General features: G+C 36.5%; 1 protein-coding gene across 4 annotated transcripts in view; it reads right to left on the bottom strand.

The window, feature by feature from the left end:
* Positions 1 to 540: 540 nt before the first annotated feature.
* The window catches only part of Oxsr1 (oxidative stress responsive kinase 1), a 110,071-nt gene continuing 90,394 nt past the window's right edge, over positions 541 to 20,217 (bottom strand). For 2 of the 4 annotated variants that reach the window (XM_047531201.1, XM_047531202.1), the window contains 7 exons: positions 15,029 to 15,064; positions 10,371 to 10,517; positions 8,836 to 8,894; positions 6,047 to 6,099; positions 4,490 to 4,558; positions 3,694 to 3,758; positions 2,270 to 3,259 (listed from right to left, as the gene is read on the bottom strand). In XM_047531201.1, the coding sequence (XP_047387157.1) occupies positions 3,185 to 3,259; positions 3,694 to 3,758; positions 4,490 to 4,558; positions 6,047 to 6,099; positions 8,836 to 8,894; positions 10,371 to 10,517; positions 15,029 to 15,064 (504 nt within the window). In that variant the 3' untranslated portion in view covers positions 2,270 to 3,184. The other 2 variants (XR_007105784.1, XM_047531203.1) reach the window with 2 other exon arrangements.

The following is a 20,217-nucleotide window of genomic DNA, read 5'->3' as shown; positions in this document are numbered from 1 at the left end:
TAGGACCCACATGTAGGCCTACCATAAATTTTGGCCACTTCTCTTGGGAAGGATTATGATCAGGGATATGAGATTATTCATCTAGTAGTTAAGGGACAGGAATACAAAGGAGTCTAAAATCTTATATGAAATTCAACTATTTCGGTATCAAAGCTGAGCAGGGGCAGGTTTAGTCCTGCTAAACATTTTCTGAAAGGGATTTCCAAGGGCTTGACCCTGGCATTTTTCCACTGCCCCAAAGCATGAGCAGAACCAGTGAATCAGAAAAGATCAAAACATAATATAAGAGTTCCATATCCCAGCTTGTCAGATTTCCTTGGGCAGACCTCATCCTTACCTTTTGGGATTCAAGTTTCCCCAAATGACAATGGTTTTAAGCTATTCTAGGTAATCTGTAGGTCAATAAACACATTTTATTTAGCTTGTATGCACTTTGGTGTTTGCTTATTCATATGAAAAATTGAAGTCAGTAGTAACTCCATGACCTACTCCCCACAGCTCCCAACCAACAGTCACTGAAGTAAAGGATCCACACGACACTAAGGACAATTTACTTTTTATTGATTAAAAATGAAGAAAACATGCAGTAAAATACAAAGTCAAAAAAAGGGGGGAAAGTTGAATATTTTACATCTTTCATAATCTAGCATCATGTCATAAGAAGGAACCTCCACTTATTGATACATCATTATTCTATCCTCAAGATTATTAAATAGTATCAGGCTGGCTCTAGGATTTGGTTTAAAACTTAAGCAAAAAACCCAAACAAATCCATTCGTAATTTAGAAAGACCATATGTTTCACAAATAGCATTGGCACATATTACCTTGTGCTATAGTTAGTCCCTACTCCAGGGACAGGGGTATTCTGGGGACCTAGTAACAGAGGTGCACCCTGAATCACTACTACTGGAAAGGAGTGAGGAGGCTCCCTAGGACACATGCTATCTCAACTGGGCAGTTTCTGTTCACCTGTTCTCTCAGCATCACTGCACAAGCCGGCAGAGGGAATTCACCACACATCATGCAGAAGAAGAAATAACACTGTCATGGGACTTGGTGTTTGTCTCCTAATTCCCAGCAAGGCAAACAATGAACTGAAAAAAAAAAAAAGATAAAGCCCCAGCCCCCACCTCTATTGTCATGCCTATCCCACTGCAGTTCAAAGCTATTGGTGGGCTGGAGAAAGTGAACAAGACTGCTCACTCCCAGCCTGGGCCAGACCACCTCCAAATGAAAAGCTAGAACAGAGTGATGTCACCCCCACCGTGGGTTCATAAATAGATTATAATGGGCTTGTTTGAAAGAAAAAAGGACTCTAGTTGGCAAGCAACTAGCCTGTGTCAAAGAGGACACTGTATCTTCTTCATACCTCATTACCAACTGCCTATCCTTGCTTTTCCATCCCTCACCACCGCCACCATCACCATCAACACTACCACCACCAAAAAAGGAAAAGAAAAAGCTAATTATTTTTCCAGTAAGCTGGTCAATCTCTTTTCTCCCTCCTGATTCAGCAAATGCCCTTCTTTTACCAATCATGCTGGGACCTTGGACTTTGGTGTCTAATCTTCTAATATTTCCTCCCAATTCCCATCCCAAATCCAACTCCTCTCACACTCCCCAACATCCACCCCTTTACCAACATGCCTTTACACCTGAAGCAGGTAAAGAAAGCCCATGACTAAAACTGTAGACTCAGAATGAATGACATAAAGGTACATCAAGTCAGTTATGGGGAAAGCTTTCAGGTGTGTTCCAAGAGAAAACCAGGTCATCTTGTTCAGACCAACAACAATGGAAAGGGCTCGAGAGATTCTGTATAAGTCAACTCTCCCCTTTCCATGGGTCCAGAGCCCATCTTTGTGTGTCTCTTTAAGGCCAGATTGAATATCCCATTCATACATAAAACTTGGTAACTTGGCAGGGTTATTAGCAATTATACACGTCTGACTAAGAAATAGGAAAAAAGAAAACTCAATCCTACTGATTATTCACATATTGCATTATGAGTGCTCTTTTTTAAACCTAAAGAATAATTTATATAATTTCTGTAGAAAATCAAATGAACACTGTCTACTCATAAAACCTAAAGGTCACGGCACATGTGGTTTCGCTTTCCATCTTGAGTCAGGTTCAGCGCACAGGGTCCCCCTCCACAGAGTCAGTGCAGGAGAGGGATGGAAGCCGGGCCTCTAGCCCAGTGTGAGTCTCCGTTATTGCTGTAGTAATCTCAGCCTTTTACACCCACTTCCTTCCTCATGACTTGAAGGCCAGGTGCACTGATTTTTGTAGGAGGATCAAGGAGCAGTTTTTCTTCAATTTAATTTCTTAGAATTTGAAAATAAATACTTCCCCAGTGATATGAGTTTTTTTTTCCTGTTCAAAAACCACCTCTGGCAAAATTTACTTTAACAAGCTATTACTTGATGTATTCTGCAAAAACAGTTCAAAGTTCCACTTTGAAGGATCTGATGGCTGAAGTTTGACTACAGTCAGATGTTTTGCACCAGCTGAAGTTAAGGCTAGCAACCCTTTCTGGAGGGAGCAATGAAGGGGGTGCCTGAGAGCAGCTTTAGCAAAACACTTAGAAACACCATGAACAAAAACAAGAACACAGTTTAGGCTGCCTCCGTCTGAGGCTGTGCTTTTTCCTAACAAAGGTTGCTAGAATTCACATCAGATACAAAGGAAAAAAAAAAAAAAAAAAAAACTAATTAAATTCTCTGGGCTTCAGCTAAACAATCAACTTTTAATTGCTACTTCAGTGGTAGAGATATCCCAAGATGCCCACCTCCTGGCAGGTGTGGCAGGACGAGATGCCCAACGTAGCTGCTACTTTCCACCTGGGCCATTACTGGAGTAAGGCAAGAATGAGCTGAGCGATCTCCCTCCTGGCCTTGAGGCACACGGGCCACTTCTCAGATGGCGGAAGAAAGGGGACATGTGCAGCACATTTACTAACGGAACTCTTTGAGGGGATGCTGGCCACTGGTGATCCAACTTTACTTTCCCTGTGGGAAAAAGGGGAATGATGGCAAGAAGAACATAAAGAAAGAATTCTAAAGCTCCTAGCCGGGAGGTTCTTTGCTGGGTTCTTTGGCAGTAGTGGGTTTAGGCCAATAGAAGCAACAGAGATACGCATGTGTGGAATCTCCTTAGGCCGCCTCTTCCAGGGCTGTGTTTTAGCTGATGCTGAGCTGGGCAAATCCTATTAGTTTGCCATCATCAGGAATATCTGAGCCTTCAACACCAGATGCCTGAGGACCAAACAAAATGACAAGTTGTGGCTATTTATAAACAAAATCGCAGGTAACAATTAAAACTAACATGGAACTATGGGAAGGCAGGCAGTGGGCAATGGGTCCCTGGGACACAAATGGGAGGTGGATAAAAGTGTTTCTTCCAGAAAAGACGGGATATATAGCTGAAGTCAGACTGGCTTATAATTTCACTTCAGAACAGTTAAGGGCCTAGGGTTGGAGGCTTCTGGAAGTAGAGAGAAGTCAGGGGAGTCTGTCGGGGAGAGGCAGTCAAAGGAGACATAAGAGATCGGCCCAGAGTTTCCGGGAGATTAAATGAACAATGCCATATTTTAATATTCTCATTATTCAGGGAATACAAAAGCTTGTTTACAGAGATTGCTGATGTGTAAAAGGTTAAGATGGTTTAATAAGGAGAAAAGGATGAATACCAGCTTGAAAGTGACAGATCGATTTGACTGAGGTTCTTCCACAATTTTCTGCAAATTAGCTGCCACTGTAATCATACAAACAGAGAAAAGTAATGAGAAGTTACATAAATTCACTTTGGAAGAAGTTAAATGGTGGTTAAGCTTTGTACAATCAAAATGGAAGCAGAAAGATCAATCATTTCCCAAAAGAAAGCATCTTTTAAACTCATCCCCCAAGGTACACACAATGAATAACTGGCAAATTAACTTCATTTAAAATGTAACAACTAGCCTAGGAAAGATAGGTATGTTTTGCCTGTTAATAGACCAGAAATTCCAGAATGGGAGCCAATGAAGTATGAACTATGGTCTGGTTTTGTTCCACCTGCAAACTAAGAATAAGAATGGTTTAAAAATTACAGACTACAACATGGCCTGCAAAGCTAAATGATCCATTGTCTGGCTTTTTGCAGGGAAACTGTTCACCTTTTCAACGTGATGGTCTTCCCATCAGTAATGTACCTGTGGCCTGCCTGTGCCTTTTCCCTTTCTTCTTGTTTTTTCAAAACAGATGAAAAATGACCAAGCTCCTGTTTTGTGACTTTACCATCACCTTTACCAGAGTATCCTAGAGACCTGCGTGTGTTTTCGTTTACTACCATTGGAAGTCACAAAAACTCAAAAGTGGGATGTTTTTGTTTGGTAGGAAGCATTTCCAGAGTCATCAGACCTATTCAGTGGAACGCAGTCCTGATTTTCTAGGTACTAAGTATACAGACAGAGACACGGGGCATAAGGCAGAGCACAGTATAGTTACCTATTACTAAATCCCTTCCATCGACCAGGCCAGCAGAAATGAGTTCCTGAGAGACACCCTCCGCTGTATCTGAAAAGGACAAATAAGAAGGCATTCCAATTCTTGTGCACATATGTCACTGCTAACACTCAAAGCCAGTATGTGTGTCAGCACTGCTAGATCCAAACAAGCTACTAAGCCCACAAAACCAAGGCTGTCTGGGTCCTGGTTCCACTGGCAATTATCTCAACTGAGAAATTTTCATAGGTCTGACTAGAAGGCAGAATTGGTGTGAACCAAATATCAGTTCGATGTACAGATAACTTTTAAAATGGTGGAATGTAGAGGGTTAAGGCCCATGTCAGAACAACCATTAATAGTGACTCTACAGAGAAAAATCCTATTTTTGAGCACATCCTTAGACTTGAGTTCTAAGCTCTTAGATAAGATGTTGAATGTGGAAGATCTCCAGTGCTAGTAAAACAGAACATTTATTCTCAAAACTTGAGAGAACAAATCATAATCTCTTCTCTTTTGGTATTGTATTTCAAGTTTTTTCCTAAAATAATTTTCCTATTTATCTTGTGAATTTCTCCTTACCTAGTCATCCCAGGTGGTATAATCTGAGCAATGGGTGTAAAGACAAAGTAAAAAAGATGAGGATGGACTACCCCAATTCATTTCATTTTCAACTGACTCAGTGGTGCTGGTTCAAGGGCTGGACTAAGCCCAGGGAGGGAAAAGGAGAGCCAATGGGGAGGAGGTACACACATATTTACACAGACAACCAGCAGTTTTAATTAATTTCTGAAAATATGAGTTTACATGATTCTAAAAAAGTGAAACAGACACACCTCAGTACATTTGCATCTGTTCTCTTTAATGGCCAGATGCCAATACTGAGAGCAACTGTGAGATGTAATAAAGGTAACTGCTGATTTCTGGTCATTCAAATCAGAATGTTGAGTAACAACAGCAAAAAAAACAAAAACAAAAACAAAAACCAAGGCTTGTTCCAGGTTGCAGTTCATAATCAGAAACAGTATATACCAAGGTTCAATTTCTGCTTGAGATGAAGGGAGAATAGAGGTGTTTTCTTCTTTACTACCACACAGAACAAGCATGTACAGTGAGATAAGAACTAGAACTATGAACTCAGATCTTGTTTCAACTTCAGTTACCTCTCTGGATCAGTGTGACCTTAAACAAGTTACTTCTCTCTCTCTCTAATGCCTGAAATTATCATCTAGTAAATGGGGATAATAATTTTTTCTTAGAAGGTTGTTGTAAGAATTTAGTGAGCTAATGCTTATTAGCAAAATACCTGGTCAGTTAATAAAAGCTATATGCAGTAAACAAGAGCTACATTCATTTCTGTTTGTATTATTAACTAGGTTTTCTAAGTGAGTTTAGTAGTAAGAAACTCTATTTTATTTCATTCTATTCATTTGTCCCCCAAAACCTAAACCAAGAAATTTTTACCATCTTAAAGCAAAATATGTCTAAAAGACAAAATCTTCACACTTGATTAAACAACACATTAGAAGTTAATCTACTTTAATGGTTTTGATGCCTCACCTCTCCCAGGAGTAAATTCAAATCGAATATCATTTAGTTCTTTTTTGGAATTCCTGTAGGGGAAAAAAAGAATTAGATAAAATAAGAATTTCTGAATTTATGCATAAAGGTCTGCTAATATATATCAGGAAAGGTGTGCCTTGGAAAGATTAGTCTGTTCCCACAGGTTATATGACTTGTTCTGGTGTGCTGACACTGCAGGGCTCAGAGCCAACAATTCAGAATTATCATCTAGTTGTCCTAAGTCATTGAATTTATGTCTCCCATTGAACAATATAAAAATCTCACACTTTCACCAATGCACTGGGTTGTTTTGTACTGGGGATTTAACCACTGGGTGCTTAACCACTGAGTCACATCCCCAGTCCTTTTTTATTTTTTATTTTGAGACATGGTCTCACTAAGTTGCTTAGGGCCTTGCTAAGTTGCTAAGACTGGCCTTGAACTTGTGATCCTCTTGCCTCAGCCTTCCAAGTCACTGGGATTACAGGTCAGGAGGGCTCTGCCCTTATTAGATTGATTAATGCTGTTAAAGCAGGAGTGGGTTCATTATCATGAGTCTGTCATAAAAGTGAGTTTGGCCCCCACTTGCTATCTTGTCCTTCCACCAAGGGATGAGGTAGTGCAAAGGCCCTCACCAAATGTAGGGCCCTCAACCTTGAACTTTGCAGTCTTCAGAACTGTAAAAATAAACCTGTTCTGACAGATGACCATATAAAACTAAGGAAAAAACCTATATGAGTACAGGGAGGTATGATTAAAATGACATAGGATGCCCTTTTCATCCTCATTCCCATTCTCACATGCCCATCATGCCTAGGAGAGTTCCTTGCCCACCATCAGTGACCATCAATGATCACTCATAGCAGACTTGTGAAACTACATACAAGATGCTCTCTCAAATCCCACAGGAATTCAGAGGAGAATATACGAGACTAGGATGATGAAGGAAAGTTTCGAAGGTAGCTTTTAGACAGTACTTAACAGAAGAGAAGGATCTGGGTAGACAGAGGACAGGGAAAAGAATCAGGCCCAGAATGACCACAGAGTTAATATATGGCTCTGAGAATTTAAACATGTGACTGGTGAGGTATAGTGATCACCACACCACATACTGAAGTTAACCAGGTTCCCTAGATGTTCTGGTTGAAGGTGGAAAAATTGGAACATTATGTGTAAAAGAGACATGCCTCATCACTTAAGACTCAAATCTATTTTATCTAAACAAGGCAGAGAGTTTAGGTCTATTTGACAAATAATATACTTGAGGATATTTCTAAAATTGTGCTTTAAATAGAACAAGTCATATAACCTGTGGGAACAGACTAATCTTTCCAAGGCACACCTTTCCTGACATATATTGGCAGACTTTTATGCATAAATTCAGAACTTGCTCCCAAATGATTTCCCCTTACAATACCTTCTCTCTATACTTGTACATGAAGACTCACACTGATGCAGGTATACTACCTGAAAGTGCCTTAGCTGCATAAGTGGATCCTACAAATCAACATCCTACCTAGACTTGAATATCAAAAAAGAGGCATTTAACTTTCTCTTTTCTTGGTGTTCTTCCATAGTATCTAGGAGCACTATACATTGTCTGTTCTTTTTTATTGGGAGGTGGGGTCCCAGGGATTGAACCCAGGGACCCTTTTATAAAAGCCCAGGATCTTGCTAAGTTGCTGAGGCTGGCTTTCAACTCCTGATCCTCATGCCTCATCCTTCTGAGCTGCTGGGATTGCTCGCATGCATCACCAGGCCCAGCATAGTCTGTTCTTACTACGTAATTCTTTATTCTTTCTGGAAGTTGAATAAATTAAGATAGAAATGTTCAGCACAAGTTTAGTGATTTAATTGGTGTGGTAGGCACAAACAAAATAATATTTTACTTCCAAAACCAGTCTGGAACATTAGTCATTAAAAGTTCTCTAAAGAACTCTAACTGCTTCTATCTCTATTATGGCCTTACAGGGAATGCAACTCAGAATTCATATGCAGAAGTGGGGTTAGTCAATAGTAAATCAGTGGAATTCTTTTTTAAAATGTTGGTAATAGTTAAAGTGGGCTTGGGCTGTCTCAAATGACACTTTTTCGATACTAATTTTTTCAAATGCATTTATGAATTGAAAGAGACCTAACTGGAACAATACAACAGTCAGATATTTTGATAAGAAAATTCTGGAATCCTAATTCAGGGTTCCTAATCTCCTGTCAGGGGTTAAGGGGTTGAGGGGTGTTTAAAATGAACAAATTGCTACCCAGGGCACTTACTGCTGAGCAGTCTACCAAGACCATTTTGTATACCCCCACCAGAACTACCAACATTTGCCATATAACAGAGGAACAAAGTAGGATATATTTAGAGGTTTTCCTTTTCATCTTTATTTGATCCATCAGAATCACAAAGTACTCCCCTCCTGAGTTAGTCCTAGAGTCCGTGATGCTTATATGGTCACATTTTGAGACTAAACTTCGGATAAGCCAGTTAGTGCTGCTCCCCTAAAACTGTTTCTCAACTACAGACTACACTTTCTAATTCCAATTAGCTATGCTGCAAATGTACACATTTTTCACTATTAATGAAGAAACTGAGAGGATATGAGCATCAGTTAGTCACCTCAACTGCTAACAGCCTGGCCTCACGCTGTTGCTATTACTTCTAAGAAATTAATATACCATCACATTAACACCTACTGATGTTGGGGGGACACAATGCTGTCTAGCTACTCTCAGCATGGATTATTACATCTACAAGGAACTTCACAAAACATAAAATGTCCTCTTACCTTAATCTCAGTACTAGACTGATTGGGATCTTGGTTTCTTGTGAACCTGAAGACAGAGCCTAAAATGCATTGAAAAGTATAAAGTCATTGCCTGGAACATTAAGCGTGGAGGTAACTCCAGAGGAATCATCCACTGGCAGCAATTCTCTTCCTCTCCAGCTGAGGTCATCCTCCTCCCTAAGACACTCCCTGCTGTTGCAGGACATGCATTCCACAGCAGCAACAAAAGCTAAACATCAACCTGTATCAAACATAATTAAAGAATTCTCAAACCCAGATGAAATTCCATATATTTTATATTTTTCATGCCCCTGTTCCCCTATATAAGGGTGAAAAACTAGATTTTTCACTTTAAAAAATCTGCCAGTATACCATATGGCAACACACAAGTAGGGCCTAAACTAGCTGCCGCTCAGGGATCCATTCAATGGAAGATTCCAGGTCTTTCTATAGTTAAATTAAATCTCTCTGAAAAAACTGTTTAGGTATCTCTTGCTTATCAGAAGACATAAACTCTAAGTTACTTATAACCTAATTCTAATCATTGGTTTTTTTCCAAAAGAACTATATTTTTTTCCCATGTGATGGGCAGAAATGGAAAGCTGGAAGGATGAAAAGGTTACAAGTAGTTATCCCCATGACTAACTGGGCATGCCCAGGGCATTGGTCTTCAAAGTTAGAACACAAGATGATACACTGGCTACAAAAGGAAATATCAGAACTTTTTTTTTTTAATTTACTTTTAAAAATTTTTTATTTTTTTGTTCTAATTAGTTGTACATAACAGTAAAATGCATTTATACATTTTAAAAGATCATACATAAACTTTCATTTATTTTTCATCTAAAATGTTGGGGGGGACAACTTCTAACACTTAATAAATGAACTGACACAAAACCCTTACTTTATCAATATGGCATAAGGTCACATATGATACATATGCTGTATCAGAGGTTTTCCTGAAGACAGCATGAGTGTTACATAGCACATAGGGATTCACAGAGAGGCCTTCACTCACTCAGCTACTTTCAGCATACAATTTAATGAAGTTGTACGTATTTGACTAAATTTATCATTATGTTGCCTATTTTAACAAAATCAACTCTCACAAAACTGACATCTTAAAAGGAATAATTTAGAAAAACCACAGGCTGTAGAAACACAAATAAATGATACAAGCAAAAATAAGCAAAATAAAACAGTACAGCAGATGATTCTCCTAGTTCCAGCATGAACTCCATCAGTTGCATTTTCAAGTTAATAATGATCTGATACAGAGCCAACAAGAAATTAGCCAAAGAATTCTGATGTTTCAAATGTTTTCAAACTTAACTTATTGTTGCTTAAAAGCCTATGTGATCCTTATAAAACTCTTTTATCTTCATGTGAGTATTCAAAACTATGAAGACAGTATTTACAACTTGTTCCAAAATCTACTAAGACAACAACCTGAGCACATTAGGCTGTTTCACATTAATATATGATTTTCTAATCTACTAGTACTAGATGGCCATTAGAGGACATCCCTGCTTTACCTGAGCTGTTTTCGCTGGCTCTGCAGGTGGTGGGAGAGAGACTTGAGTTGGCTGTGTAGGCATCTGTCCAGATGGTTGAGGTAGATGAGCAGAAATCTGTTCTGGAACTTGGAGCAAAGTACCCATGGGATCAGTTGTGGAAAAGAGCTATAATAAAACCATGCATACGGTGCTGTTTTAACTTGAGTGGAAAGGGAGGGAGGTTTACTGATAAACAGAGACAGGGTGACATTTTCAAAGTAGTTTTTACAATGTACTGGTTTGTCGACACTTCTCTAAATAAACATATCAAACAAATCAAATATTTCTAGGTTTTTTAGTTTTTACCAACTCTGAGATACAATTTACATGCTTTTAAATTCATGCTTTTAAATTTTAAATTCATTTTAAGTATATAATTCAATGATTTTTGCACAATTTATAGAACTGTACAACCATCACTACATTGCAGTTTCATCACCCCCCAAAATTCACCTGTCTTTAATTCTTGTTTCCACATTCAGGCCTACACACCACTAATCAACTTTCAGTTTCTGTAAATTTGCCTTTTCTGGGCATTTTGTATAAATGGAGCATCTAACAGTCTATTGTGTCTGGCTTCTTTCACTTTGCATCATATTTATTTTTAACCACATTTATTCCATTCCTTTCACACAGCAAAACAGCATCTCCAAAATAAAGAGTTAAGTAGGTAAAGTATTTTAAGTATGTATAGTGTTTCTGTAAGAAATCACTGAAGCTATATTTTTCTACACATGATACTATGGTTTGATCTGGCAAAATTTATGTTGAGGCTTAATTCCCCAATACGGTGGTTTTGAAAAGGATGAAACCTTTAGGAGGTGGGCCCTAGGAGGAGGTTAACGGGTCATGTCTGCCCTTGTCAAGAGACTGATGCTGGTCTTGTAGGAGTGGGTTAGCTTCTGTCAGAGCGGGCTGTTATAAAACAGACAGCCTGACCCCTCCAGGAATCTTGCCATGTGATCTCTCTCATACACACTCCATGCTTCCACCATTGATGCCATTTGCCATGCTACAATGCAGCCAGAAAGCCCTCACCAGAAGCCAACCAGAGGAAACTGTGTCATCTTGAACTTTCAGGCTCTGAAACTGAGAGCTAAATAAATCTCTTTTCTTTACAAATTATCCAGCTTTAAGTATTTTGTTATAGCAACACAAACTGGGTTATGACATGTGGGAACTTTTACTACTTATAAAGAAAGATAATCAACCAATAATTCCTTAACACATCTAAAAATGCATTTCAAAAATGGGCATGAAACTATAACTAAACTGTACAGATATATACTATCTTGCATTTTAAAATATTTCATAATTTTTAATTATGAACCTTTGGGAAAAAACTGATGTTGAGTAAAAAAAAAAAAAAAAACTTAAAAAATTACAAGTTAGGGGGAAACTATCCATGGCAATGGCCAAAATTTAGAACTCGAAGAGAAAAAACTTTCAAAACTTTCAGAGGTCTAATAGCTAATAAAAGTAAAATAAAGAAGATCAGAAGTAAAATTTTATATCATTAATTTCATACATAAGAGGAAGTAAAAAGTTCCTCATTGGTTCTAGATTTTGACAGAAATATAGCACATTAAGATTAGTCAGTATGAAAGTAAAAGGGGGACTTTCAGGGAAGGGGAGGAAAAGTAGAGGTAGAAGGGAGGCAGGGAAGAGGGGAGGGCAAGGAGGACAGAAGGGAAATAGGGCATGATCAAAGCACAATATATGCATGTATGTAAACATCACAGTGAAGTCCTTAATTTGTACAATATGTTAATAATTATAATTAAAAAGATTAATTTCAAAAGGTTAGCTTCCAAACTGAATACACATGTTTATCTATAATAAAGACAAAAAGGATACAGAAAACAAAGCAATAAGATATGCAGAAACTGGAATCCAGTTCACTGTTAGTGGAAATGTGAAATCACACAAGCTCTATGAAAATAGTATGGCTGTTCCTTAAAAAGTTAAACACAAAATTACCTCATGATCCAGCAAGTCTATTTCTAGGTCTATACCCAAAAGAATTAAAAGCAAGGTTTTTAACAGATATGTGTATACCCTTGTTCACAGCAACATTATGCACAATAGCCAAAAGACAGAAGCAGTTCAAATGTTCACTGACAGGTGAATAAACAAAAGGTGGTGTACACATACAGTGCAGTAATAGTTGACCTTAATATGAAGACATTTTGACATGGTACAACATGGATGAACCCTGAGGACACTGTGCTAAGTGAAATAAACCAGAGAGAAAAGGACAAATACTGCATGAATCCTCTTATATGAAATACACAGAATAGTCAAAATTTATGGAAACTGAAAGTAGAAGGGTGGTTGCCAAAGGACAGATGTGGAAGAAAATGAAGAGTTACTGTTCAATGAGTAGAATTTTAGTTTGGGAAGATTAAAAAGTTCTTCAGATTGTAGTGACGGTTTTATTCCAGCATGACATAACTATATTTAATGCCAATGAACTAAAAAATGATTAAGACAATAAACTTTAATGTCATATAAATTTGTTACAACTAAGTTAAAAAACAATGTAATGAACATGAGAATATGAGTAGGAGTTCACATGGAGAAGTTATTTAGGCAAAGGCACAAGGAGAACACTAAAAAGAAAAACTAAATAATCTATAGAATACCTTCTCAATTTCTAAAAATTAGTCAAGGTGGGCTTAATTAGAAGTAACAAATAATTCTAAAATGTCAGCAGATTTAAACTATGAAAGTTATTTCTTACACACACTTCAAGTATATTTCTGACCAGCATGAGTTCATCCCTTCATTCAGTCAGGGATGCAGATTATCACAGACTGACTCCTCTTCTGCTAAGTTTACACTGGTCAAAAGAACTGACACGACCACACATAATTTCAAGGGTCAAGGAAGTACAATTCTATTGATGTACCAAGAAGAGGAGGCAGAAATATTAGTGAACAATGGTTCCACGATAAGTTATCAAATATTGGTCTGCTAACATATTAAGGTACAGACTTGTACATTGCTAGTGATACTGCAGAATAGTTCAACCACTCTAGAAAGCAGTAAGGAGATTCCTCAAAAAACTAGGAATGGAAACATCATATGATCCAGGTATCTCATTCCTTGGTATTTATCCAAAAGAACTAAAATCAGCATACTATAGCAATACAGCCACCTTGATGTTTATAGCAGCACAATTCACAATAGCCAAATTATGTAATTAATCCAGATGCCTATCAATAATAAATGAAGAAAATGTGGTGTATATATATATATATATATATATATATATACACATATATGTATATACGCACACACATACACACATAAACAATGTAGTTTTACTCAGTGATAAAAAAGAATGAAATTATAGCATCTGCTTGTAAATGGATGGAAATGGAGAACATCATGCTAAATGAAATGAGCCAGTCTCAGAAAATCAAGGGTCAAATGTGTTCTTTCCTATGTGTGAGCTAGAGCAAGCTATTCTCCTCTTCTTTCCTAAGGACAGAATATCATAAAGACATAGGGAAGATAAGTAGAGCAGAAGAAGGAGACTGAGAGGGAGAGGGGAGGGATGAAAAAGGAGAGGAAATGCAGAATGAATTTTTAAAAAATCGAGCTATGTTCATATATAAATATATCACAGGGAATTCCACCTTTATGTGTAAGTACAAAGAACAAATCAAAAATAAGTAAGTAGATAAGCAAAAGGAAGACCAGTAGGAAGATCATGCATGTACAAATTTGTGGAGATGAGCCCAACTACTATGTATAACTACAATGCTCTAATAAAACAATGAAGTATAACTCCCCAAAAATATATATATATTAAGGTACAGAATTTATTTTCTTTTCATATTTTGGTGGTTTTTTTTTTTTTTTTTTTTTTTTTTTGTTGTTGTTGTTGTTTTGTACCAGAACTTGAATCCAGGATGCTTTACCATTGAGCTACATCCCCAGCACTTTTTATTTTTTATTTTGAGGCAGGGTCTCACTAAGTTCCTGAGTCTGGCTTTGAACTTGTGATTCTTCTGTCTCAGGTTCCCAAGTAGCTGGGAGTACAGGTATGCACCACTGCACCAGCTCATTCCTAAATAATAAAGTTCTATGTACATGAATCAGGTATATAATTGTACATACAAATTGTGTGCTATGTACACAAATGAAGTGGAAATACTTTATTAAGAGATATACTTGCCTTTAAACCAAATACTGAGCTCAGACTGGAAGATGCTACCAGAGGAAGAATATGTGACATAAGGGACTCATGAAATTATTTTCCTCAGGTAGTGAAAAGAAAGAAACCCAACCTAACTGGATTCTGTTTAGTAGGATTTCCTATCACACTGAGGCAGAAACTACAGAAAACAAAAGTTACTTGACAAGAGAAAAGGTTGAAAAAAATTTCACAAATGTAGTAATATGACAAATTCCTAGGCAAATTAATGCATAAAGATCATTCCCCACTTCAAGCAGCACAAGTCAAAAGAGCAAGTCATAAAGTTAAGCAAGCAACCAACTTTTAAAATGTAACTGGTATTAAGGCTCATTCCCATTTAGACACAAATATAAAGGTCCTTAAAATTAAAACTAAAATAAAACAAAAGCTTGTATAAAACAATAAGGATTTAATAATTGCAATTACTTACCTCAGAATTTGTTAATGATTCTTTCACTCGAGGAGACTAAAAGAATACAGAAAAGGATGCTTGTTAATTTGGACTTAGGTTAATTATAGGAAGTTCCAAATAACTACAAGTAATGTTGAATGCAAGCCAACTTTATTTCATTCTGATTCATAAACTAACTTATAAGTTACCATAGTGAGTCTTCTGAAAAAAAGAAAACTGCTGTGATACTATTGTATTTTTTATCCAATTAGTCTATAATGAATGCATCAGTATACTTACTGTATTTAAAATTTTTACAGTTTTGGCTATGTAAGTGAAGATGATGGGGACTGTCCTTAGTTCTTAGGCAGCAGGGAAGTCACATTCAAAGTAACTCTTCCTATTGACTATGAAAATATTGTGCACCTAAGATCCCAGACCAAAAAATCTTCAGGCTAACTATCCAACACACTCTCAAAGCATAGTAATGGATTACGGATTAATGGAGAAAAGTCTTGAACCAAAATTACAGAACAATGATCTGAAAGTTGCTTTTCAATAGTCTACAACCTACAAACAAAGCCAACTGGGATGGATAATAGTGATGACTAGAGACTGGAAAAGTTATGGTGGTGTGGAGGCAGCAGATAGCAAGAGACTGGATAACCAGTACCCGAACACAGTTAAGATAGAAGTGTTAAGTTCTAGTGTTATACAGAACAGTAGAGTGGCTAAGATTTCACAAAAAGCAATTATGTGTTTTATGTATAACTAGAAGAGCTTGAAAGCTCAAAACACAAAGGACTGATAAGGGGACAGAAACATTTAACGATCCTAATTTGATCAATACATGCAATATGCAAAAATTTTAAAAAGAAATGGGAATGAGAATGTTAATACCCTGATTTGATCACTATTCTCTAAACATGTATCTAATTATCTGTATCCCATAATTTTGGCTATTAAAATAATAATTTTTAAAAAGTAAGGGGAGGCAGGTATGGTGGCATATGCCGGTAATCCTAGCAAGGTGGGTGGTTGAGGCAGAAGGATCACAAGTTTGAGGCCAGACTGGGCAATTTAGTGAGGCCCTGTCTGAAAAGAAAAAAACCCAAAAAACAAAAAACAAAAAGAGCTTGGGATATGGCTCAGCCGTAGAGCCCCTCTGGGTTCCATCACTAGTACTACGAGAAAGAAAAAGAGAGAAAGTAAGGAGGGGTGGTGCCTCCTTACTATCCCTTACTCTTATTGCTAGAAATTTGGAGATCTGGTACATAAATAAATGTTGATGGTCTGAAAATAAATAATGGCTAGAGGAAAAAAATTGGCACATTAATACGAATTAACGTAAGATCTCAAGTACCTGGTAGAGACCAATATTTATTTGAAAATGACCAATTACAATCTGCCACATGAAAACCTAAGCTAAGTTTATTTAGTAAATCATAACAGCTGGAAATGATTCTGGGATCCAGACATTATAGTTTCAAAAAGAACTTACCTCTACACAATCATTAATGTATGGCAAATTCTACCAACTATGGATTCAGTCAGGCTGCTTGAAAGACCAACTTAGGTTTTGTAATTTTCATCACCATTTTATTAAGTAGAATCAAGGTTCAGATAATAGCTTAAGTTGTTACAGCAAATAAGTGGTCAGACCAAAACCTTTTTAAAAAATTTCTCTATCTGAGGGCTCTGGGGATAGGGTGTAACCCAGCGAGAGAGTGTTTGTCTAACATGAGCGAGGCCCTGGGTTCAATCTCCAGTACTGCTGAGGCAGGGGATTTTATATTGGGAAATAATTTCAAGTTTTCTTTCTCTTTCTTTTATAGAAAAGATGCCACAATAAGAACAATACAAAAGACACAATTATTGACCTTTTTTATCATGTACTAAAGTTTGGGTGCACACTTTCTTTCTAAATATATATATATATATATATATATATATATATATATTATTTTTTTTTTTTAAATCACTTTTCCTGTACTATGTGAGAATAAGCTGCATATACCATGGTGGTTTACCACTTAAGAGAATGTGATTTCCTAAGAACAGAGATATTTTCTTAAAAAAATTTCACAGTACTTTTCAACTTCAGTAAATTCAACAAAGATGAGGTCTAGGAGCATGTATTACAATTACATTGTCACTATCTCTTTAGATTTTTAAAATCTGAAATATTAATATTTTTAAAAATATAGAATGTGCCACCCTACCATTACTTTAACAGAATATTATTCACTTGGGATATGTTTGCTGTTTCTTCATGATTAGACTTATATGAACTTCCAGTTGGAAATCTGCATAGTGATATGTCTTTCATAGGGTATTTAATGTTCATCTGCCATCTCTGGTGAAAGTTAATTTTAATCACCTGGCTAAAGAGTTTTCTAAATTCTCCAGTAGATAGTAACTATTTTTTTGTCTGGCAACTAAAAGGTAAATCTTAGAAATATCCTGCTCCTCAAAATTCCCCCTGTATTTAGTACCCACTGACGATTCCTTCCTGATCCAATGATAATGGTTATAAAATGATGATTCTTCTATCTCTAATCTTCCTCTCCACATTTACCAGCAAGCACTTGGCAGTCTAGTGTAATGAAGAACCATCTTCCTCCTCATTTGTTTATGTATTTATTTATAATTGGTACAGACTCACATATTCCTATTTTTTATTCCTATTTTTAAGGTAATTATTTGAATGGTTATATTGTATCACTGTTTCAAGCTGACTTCTGTCATTCATTCCCTCACACTCTTTTTCTTTCTTTTGTGTAAGTTTTTTTTTTTAACTGATAAAAAGAAGATATTCATGATTCATCTAATATTTTCCCTGCCCTGGAACCGTCATTTTCCAGAGTTCTTTTAATAGGGGATGACATCAGAAAATATTTTCTGGGCATAAGGTGTGCTCACTGTTATTGTTTCTTGGCCTTTCAGTAGACAAAGCTTGAAAATGCACACAAGCATGTATATACTTACATGTTAGAGTCTTCTCTACCATCTCTAAGACTGAAAAAAGATAGTCAATTACTGTTTTAAATTACTTGGATTAGTTCTTTTCATACCTCTTCAGAAGTTTCATTATTCCCTTAAAATATAATGTAGACTCCACTTCTGTCAACAATAGATAACAAGGGGCTAGATTTACCCTTCTGCCTGAAACAATAACAAAAAGAAAGAAGAAAGAGAGAGAGAGAGAGAGAGAGAGAGAGAGAGAGAGAGAGAGAGGGAAAGAAAGAAAGAAAGATGGATGGATGGATGAAAAGAAAAGAAGAAAGGAAATCAAGAAGAATAAAGCAAAGAAAAAGACAATACATGAAGCAAAGGTTTTCAAGATACTGGATAACAGTCAAAGAGTGTGATCCCTGAAACATAGGAAACCAAAGAGGGTAAACCGCACCTCAGAATATGCCCTGAGAGTTTTTTGGATGCTATGGCATAAGGAAGGGGAACCCAGGTGGAATCCAATTAACTTCCTGAACTGTGGAAACATAGCTACAAGCCCGAGGAGATCAAGATAATAAGACTACCAGGGAAGAGCGAGCTATGTAATGAGAGAACCCTCGGGATCTGCAGAGGGTTCCTTCTGAATATTCAGCAGAACACTTATTAATGTGTGTGAGAAAACAACCTGCCACTGGGGAAAAACACATTTTCAACTTACTTTACTGTAACTCAGATTATAGCTCAAGAAGATCTACCAGAATACAAAATAAGTGCCAGACGACACAGTAAAACTCATGACGCCCGGTATCCAGTCAAAAATCACCAGGTATGAAGATGTGGGAAAACACTCCTTGTACCAATATGAAGAGAGTTATCAATCAAACAAAATCAATCCAGAACTGACATGGATGTTAGAATTAGCAGAAAAGGCCGTTAAAATAGTTATTATAAATGTATTACATATCTTTAAAAGGTAGAGATATGGAAGATATAAAATTTAAAAAAAAATCAAACTTCTAGATTATCAGAACACCTGACATGAAATACAGACTGAATGAAATTAGTAGCAGATTAGATATTACAAAAGAAAGCATAAATGAACTTGAAGGATAGCACAGAAACTATGTAAAATTAAAAGAATTTTTAAAAAATAAAAAAGAATGAGCTCTGACACCACTTTGAGCTGCTTAATATACATGTTATTAGAAGACAGAAAAAAATATTTGAAGATATAATGGCTAAAAATTTTCCAAACTTGATAAAACCTATAAATCCACAGATCTAAGAAACTCAACAAACCCCAAGCACAAGAAACATGAAGAAAATTACACATAGGCATATTGTAATCAAATTGCTTGAAACCATTTAAAAGAAAAAAAAAATCTTCAAAGAAGCCAGAACAAAAAGATATAGAACTGAAAAGACAAGAAGATAAGGATGTAGTCAAATTTCTCAGTGGAAGTACGAAAGTGAAAAGATGGTGGGAAAACATTTTTAAAACACTGAATACGGAATACAAATTATGTATTTCAAAATAACTAGAAGAGTAAACCATTACACATTGTATATACTTATTGAATTACTGTACTATATAAGATGTATAATTATGTCTAAATAAAATATGTATTTCTAAGTCACAATAAAATTAGATTTTATTAAAAAATATTGTTTATAGTGAGATAAGAGGCAACATATTAATATGTTATAAATTTTTAGTCCTGCACCATGATAGGGTTTGATTAATGTAAACCTAGAAAAGATCTAATTAAAATTCACAACACAATAAAATAAACATTAAACAATGGCCACATAACAAATACAAAATTAACTAAAAATGAAATAAACACTCCGTAAAGACATTTATTGCTGGGTGTGGTGGCACATGCCTGTAATGCCAGCTGCTCAGGAGGCTGAGACAGGAGGATCGTGAGTTCAAAGTCAGCCTCAGCAACAGTGAGGCGCTAAGTAACTCAGTGAGACCCTGTCTCTAAATAAAATAGAAAAGGGCTGGGGATATGGTTCTGTGTTTGAGTGCCTCTGAGTTCAATCCCCAGTACCAAAAGAAAAAAAAAAAAAAACTTGGAAGAATAGCTGACATATGGTGTTACAATAAATAACGTGTAAGAGTATCTGACATGTAGCATAATAAATATTTGTTGATTGAAAAAATACTGGAAGAAAAAGATGTCAATCAAGAATTCTACAACCTGCACACCAACTTGTTTTAAAACAAAGGTGAATAAGAGATGTTTTCAGTCATAAAACCTTAAAGA

Source organism: Sciurus carolinensis, chromosome 17 (genome assembly GCF_902686445.1).
Source record: "Sciurus carolinensis chromosome 17, mSciCar1.2, whole genome shotgun sequence".
Classification (NCBI taxonomy): Eukaryota; Metazoa; Chordata; class Mammalia; order Rodentia; family Sciuridae; genus Sciurus; species Sciurus carolinensis.
Note: the sequence above shows the minus strand (reverse complement) of the source record. Positions and strands in the feature narration are given on the sequence as shown.